Source organism: Chenopodium album, chromosome 26 (assembly GCF_948465745.1).
Source record: "Chenopodium album chromosome 26, dcCheAlbu1.1, whole genome shotgun sequence".
Lineage (NCBI taxonomy): Eukaryota > Viridiplantae > Streptophyta > Magnoliopsida > Caryophyllales > Amaranthaceae > Chenopodium > Chenopodium album.
In genome coordinates, this window is record NC_137859.1 from 14566102 (window position 1) to 14573030 (window position 6929).

Genomic DNA, 6929 nt, shown 5'->3' on the forward strand with positions numbered 1-6929 from the left:
AATTGATGGTGTGGCCTCAAATAACCCCACCACCCCCCAACTATCTAACCCCAAACCCCAACCCCAATCATTTTTTATGGCCAATTTCTAGGGCTCTTCTTTAGTGGTGGATAGGGTTAGTCTTGGCTTTTCTTTAAGAATCAACCTCTATTCTATGTCTTCTTTTTTTCATCAATAAATACAATTCTATAGGAAATTGCCCATTACATGAATTTGGCATGGTATTTCCATTGATATGATGACTTTTTTGCTTTTTATGGTGATCATTTCTTCTTTCTTTTCGAGCTTTTTTAGCAAGGTCGTACATGATTTACACATGTTTCAGCATTCATCTTGTTCATATAAGGCCTGTTAAGTGCTAACACCTTTTATTTAGATATTTATCTGATATATAACAAAAGGAAAAATAACGAGAAGTTTAGTGACATGGGTTTTATTTTGTACATTATTATTATTAGCAAGACAGTCCTGTATATTTATAGATCTATTACTTTTAAATGATTTAGCATTGCATGGACCTAATTATATCACCCCTTATGTCACATTTGAGTTTTGAGTGAAAAGTCTTTACCTTTTATTATACTTTAATAATAATAAAAATAAAAATAGTCAATAGAATTTTTGGAAAGACATACATAAATCATGAAGTGCTAAATCTTTCGTAGAATTGAAGCTTGACTTGGGAGCAGAATCGACAGAGCATATCCTACTTCAAGCTCACCAACCAATATAAAAGGATGATATAACAGCATTTAAATTTAATATTTCATAAATAATTTTTTGTATGAAGTTGGAGTAGTAAGAAACAAATCTTAATCTGAAACAAACTGTTTCTTCTACAGACGAATATGTACGACAAGTACTAAGTAGTTGCACTGTACTTTCTCTATCAACATAAATTTGACAAGATTACATCTCCATTTTTGAGGATTTCATGACTCTCATCATGGGCGTCGCAGGATATTTACTCTCTCCATCCAAATGGAGACGTTAATAATATGTTTAAAATAATAACGTGACAACTAAATCGAAATGAAAGTGGTGTTACATAAGCAATTAGACGTTTGCAGAAAAAACAAACAAAAATTTCCTTTATATTAATATCTAACACAACTGTATAAGATTACATTAATGCTTCACAAAGTCATGGATTTTATAAATGTTCATAAAATCCAAATCCATGTTTTCTCTAAAATTAGCACCTTTTTAACAATACCCAATTACAGAAACCCATTAAACCCCCCAAAACAAAACACCAACCTTGCTGATTTGTCTAGCTAGGGTTCAACCTTCCATTCCGGGGGCAGATCGAGTTCTGTCGAATCCAACGATGACACGAACAATGTCCGTTCTACGCGGTCACATTCACATAGAGCTGATGGATCAACCCAAGAACAATGTTGGCATCAGCCCGAACAACCCAGGAAAACCTCGCTCGAATCACCACCAATAATGTGATTAACACTACTAACACATCTTAATACTACTATACTACTAAGCACATGAAGCTAGCTACCTTGATTCTTAACTACACACCAACTTCGGAAGAGAAAGAAAGGAGGCCCGGGGCAAAATGATAATAATAATTAAAAAAAAAAATGTTAAAGCTGTTTTTGTCATTGTATAAGGATGATCTGATCTGAATATCTCTGGTGTAGGTAACAGGGGCGGTTATAAGGACAAAGATACTACTAGTATTAACAGTTAGGATTCACAAAGTTCTTTATCTCTTCCATAAGAGTATAGAAATTGTCATTATTTGGCAAGAAATAGAACCCAATTGTAGCTTGCTTTAAGTATAGAAGTTTCACTTCATGCCCTGCATCTTTAAGCCCTTCAACATACGCTAATTGCCAATCTTGAACCAAGTCTAAACCGGCTACAACCACCAAACTCTTAGGGAAATTGATCCCCTTAATCGCCTTCCCCCTCGGCCCGAATATATTACACGCCGGATGATCCCTATCCTCGCCTTCAGGCAGATAAGCTCGCCAATACCAATCGCGATCTTGTATTGTAACAAAGTATTTCCCATCCAAATTGTTTTCTGACTCCGTCCTCTTTTCCCCACCAAACATCGGATGAAGTAGAATATTTCCAATGACATCAACGCCTTCCTCGGCCGCCCTGACTGCAACATGATGCGCGATATTGCCACCCGAGCTATCCCCTGCCATATAAACATGGACTTTCCTGTTATTTTCTTTGCCACTCTGTAACCAAGGCCTTGTACTAACCCACTTGACTGCAGACCACCCATCATCATATGCAGCCGGATACCTATGCTCCGGTGATCTACGATAATTTACCGACACCACAACCGCCTTACAAAGTCCAACAAGGCGGCGACAAAGGGTGTCATAGATAGCACTGTTAGCAGACGAATGAGTAAAACTTCCTCCATGAAAGTACACTATAACAGGTACTATTTCCTCTGTACTTAGTGGCTTTTCTAGCTCCTGAACACCCCAATAAGCTCCATTTTCCGACGAAGCCGGCATATAAACCCGGTTCAAAAGATTAGCAGATTTGTCGAAAATGTCGAAAGAAAACACCCCATCAACTGGATTTGTATTAGAAGATACTTTACGGTCTAAAAATTCACTCAATTCTCTGTTAAATGTTCCATCTGGCCGACGAAGAAGGTTGTATGCAAGCTTGAAATTCGATATTAGAATCCAAGTGTTCAATGGTACTACTTTCTGCAATCAAAATTATCAAACAAGATCAAATTATGCACAAATTTTACTTACAAATGGAGTAAATCATCAAAAAAACATGAAAAACAAAAAGTGGATGATTAGACTATTTTTAGATGGTAAAATTAAACAAACAACAAAATGATCAAATGAAGGGGAAATAATAATAATCATACAAATCAAAACAAGATAATAAAACAAATAAAAGAGACTATAGTATATTAGTATGTATATATATTTCAAATCAAAACATTAAAGATGAAGCTAGCTCCTATTTCTCTTAATCTTGACTTTCTAAACAAAGTAAGACCAAACCCATAAATGGAAATTTTTAAACAAGGAAAAAAAGATCAAAAACAACAAAATTTTCACTCCTCAAAATTTCACACTTTCTCCCTAAAAATCCGACATCCTTTTTTTTTTTTTTTTTTTTTTTACCCCCATTAAAAAAAAGTTGCAAAATTGAGAAAAATAAATTAAACCCATTATTAATTGGAAGAAATAATTAAACCCACTAAAAAATTTCAACAAAATTTAATTAAAACAATATAAAAATAACAATAATAATAATATTACCTTGCATTCATTGACGTTGATTTCATTACTGCCGGCCATATGCCTTGTAGTAATTTTTTATTTTATAAACTAAAATTAAAATAAAAATTCTCCACTTGTGAAAATTTCAACCAAATCCCAAAGCAAAAATCAATGATCTTCTTCTTGTTGATGTTCTTCCAAAAATAAACTTGATCTTCAAAATATGGACCTTAATCCATGATAATTAGAGTTTCTTCAAGCAAAAAACTAGAAAGAGAAAGTTTAGAGAGAGAAAGGAAGAGAATTTTAGTAAGAGAAGGAAGAAGAAAAATGGAGGATAAAATTAAAAAAAAAAGAAGTGATTTAAAGGAAGTTAGAGAGAGAAAGTAGAGAGAGAAAGAAGCGTGGAGTCAAACGAAAAGGAGGAGCGACGGTGGTGGACGGAGACGATAGAGACGACAAAGCGGGCGGCCGATATAAACTGTTTTTTGTGGGGTCCTTTTTATTATTTTATTATATTTTTATTTAATATTATATTTTAATTAATTTTTATTGATATTAAATGTGTAGTTTACATTAAAAAGTTAAATATTTTTGGCACATATAATTGGTATACCAATAGAATACAGAAATGTGTCACTTGGAGGAATGGGATACACTGGATCCGAATTTGCGGTTTTTTTTCTTTTCTCTCTTTTGGCTCTTTCTTCAAGGAATTAAAGGTTAACAACATGCCATTTTATTGTCAATCATTTTTTTTTTCTTTGATTTTTAATTATTTTCAAAAGAATTCCAAGTGTCTTTTTACTATAATATATTTTACTTTTATAATCTTTTACTATGCAAATAAATTGATGTACAATAAATATTGTGATTTGGTTGAACACCTACCTTAAAATATTCAAAAGTCATTATTTACTCTGGATATGTTTTGTTCACCTTATTTTCACTTATTTCAGGTGTAATAAGTTCAAACAACTTCAGATAAGTTCAGATAAGTTTAATTTAGGTTTGATAAGTTCTGATAATAATTACTTGAGTACAAATTACAACTAAAATAAGTTTTAATAAGGTCTAATAAGTTCAGATAAGTTCAGGTAACTTCAGATAAGTTCAGATAAGTTTAGATCAGTGAAATCAGGTGAATAGAACACCCTCCCTTTGTTCCGATTTATTTGCAACATTTTGACTGGACATACTTGCCGATGCACAAGTTTGACCGTCGATATATATTATTATATATTTATAAAATCTATATAAAAAATTATGTTAAGAAATTATACATTAAAATAGACCTAACAACATCTTACATGATTACATTAACTTTCATATAACAGCTAAAAAAAGATGGTCAAAGTAAAATGTGTGAATAGTGCAAAAAGTCAAAACGTTGCAAGTAATTTGGGACGGATGGAGTATACGGTTTCCTTTTAGTTAATACTTCCTCTATTTTTTTATTAGTTTACACGTTCTATTTAAGCATGTTTGTCAACGCATACTTTTAAATGTAAATATCTTTAGATACATAAAACAAAAATTCTAAAATTTTGATATTTGGAAAATAGACTTTGAGATCAATCTAACAATATCCCACATGAGTATGTATTTATTTAACATTGAACCACAAAACGAAGTCAAAGTAGATTATGTGAATAGTGCACAAAGTCAAAACGTGTTAACTAAAAAAACGGAGGTAGTACAATTTTATTTAGGCACATACTTCGTATTGTAAAGAGGTATGTCAAAAAATGTTACTTGTATAAGACAATAAAACCCCTTAAGGGTAGAGTAGAAACTATAGAAACTTACAATTAGAAAACGTGTCAACTAAAAAGAACTTTCTAAAAATGAACCTTCCTTGTGTGTTTTTATTTTTTAAATTTAAACGTTCAAATTGTACATGTATACCAATGCAAAACTTTGATCAATTATGTAAAAATTATAACAATTGAATATTAATAAACTTTTCATTAAGACGATTTTAACAAGTATCCTAAAAACTATATATATTTTTTTCTTATTTATATATCACTAACATTAGTCAAAGTGAATAGATACATAGTACAAAAGGGTCAAAACGTTTCTTTGTATATATATATATAGTGTGTGTGCGCGCGCGCGCGTGTGTCAAGATTGTCAACTCATAAAATGGAAGAAGTATGTTTTTGCTCCAATATTTTGCTTACTAGGGTGTACCCGTGCAAAATGCACGGGATATATTGAAAAAAATTAATAACAAAATTATATGTAAAAAAAAGTTGATTTTTATATAGTACTCTGTTTGTAATAAATAGATAGTTTTTTGGTTAATTGTTTGTTTTTCGATAAATTATAGTAGAAGTTATTTGGAGTTTTATTTTTTTAGAGAGGTGGAAGTTGTTTGGATGCCAAAAAAAAAAAAAAAAAAAAGGAGAGTGCATGAGAATTAATACCCGTGCTATTGCACGGGTCATATTTTTCGCGAAAGAAAATATGATAAAGCGAAATGTTGGTAGTTAGTCCCTTGAAAAAAATACCAGAAAAATCTAATATACAATTGTAGAGTCATTTTTGCAACACTTAACCACATCATTCCAAAACCCCAAATCCTACAATTTGGTGCAATTTTGTTTTTATTTTTTTTTTTTTTGGAAAATAATTACCCTATCTTTTCTTTTTTTTTTTTTTTTTTTTTTTTTTGGTTGTCAATAACTTCAACTTCTCTAAATTTTTGATAAAAAAAAAAAAAAAAAATCACTTTCACTTTCACTTTTACTATTTTACAGTACAATATATCTCCATATAATTGCACATTTTTTAACAACATTCAACTACAAGCATATTTTTTAGATTTTTTCATCTTTCACAAAAGTTAATATATAAACTACCACTTTACTTTTTAATTTTTGAGGGAACTACCCACTTTACTTAATATTACAAATATACACACTAATTTTTTATAACTCAATATTGGAAGGAATTTATATTGTAATTGCACGTATTACTTTTTAATTTTGTATTATCCCTTGAAAACTTCAATCTTAAAATTATAGTCATTTTATTTACTTATTGAAAATAATATAGCCCTCCATAAGTTCACTAACTTTTAGCTGGCCACTTTATGAAATTACTCGGTTAGTGTTATAATGGTTACTCCGTTAAAGATATAGAGCTTACTTAATTAATAATATAGGGGTTATGCTGTTTTTCAGGGATACGCAAAAAGTATAATAAGGGTATACCATTTCAAAATAATACAGGTTACTCCATTTTTCAATCGGTAACCCTACGGTGTTGCTGCGCACAGAAAACTAACACGCTAGTAAAAGTTCCACAATTTTCCTTTAAAAAACATTCATACATTGTATTTATTTTAATATCTTACTATGTGATATGTATCCCGTGCATTTTGCACGGGTACGCTCTAGTAAAATAAAATAAAATAGTAGGATGGTAGTTATTGAAATGCATAGAATTTAAGTATTGGGGATTTGGAGGTTTGTGGTGAAGTGATGCAAAAATAAAAATTCTTAAATTATATAAAAAAAATCAAATGCATAGAATTTAAGTATTGGGGATTTGGAGGTTTGTGGTGAAGTGCTGCAAAAAAAAAAAAAAAAAAAAAAAAAAAAAAAAAAAAAAAAAAAAAAAAAAAAACTCTTAAATTATACTTCCTCTGTTCTTTTTTTTACTTGACATGTTTCTTTTATCACG

General features: G+C 30.8%; 1 protein-coding gene across 1 annotated transcript; it reads right to left on the reverse strand.

Moving 5' to 3' along the window:
• Positions 1–1063: 1063 nt before the first annotated feature.
• LOC145616556 (gibberellin receptor GID1B-like) lies at positions 1064–3681 on the reverse strand. The gene is made up of 2 exons (XM_081671303.1): positions 3276–3681; positions 1064–2702 (listed from the first exon to the last, which is right to left on the reverse strand). The coding sequence occupies exons 1-2, from the start codon at positions 3312–3314 to the stop codon at positions 1698–1700; spliced, it is 1044 nt and encodes a 347-aa protein (XP_081527429.1). The 5' UTR covers positions 3315–3681; the 3' UTR covers positions 1064–1697.
• Positions 3682–6929: the final 3248 nt, after the last annotated feature.

Excerpts from the sequence above, each read along its gene's own strand:
- LOC145616556 (XM_081671303.1), bottom strand. The coding sequence starts at position 3,314 with ATGGCCGGCAGTAATGAAATCAACGTCAATGAATGCAAG. Across the intron at positions 2,703-3,275 it reads TCAACGTCAATGAATGCAAG|AAAGTAGTACCATTGAACAC; the intron begins GTAATATTATTA and ends TTTTGATTGCAG.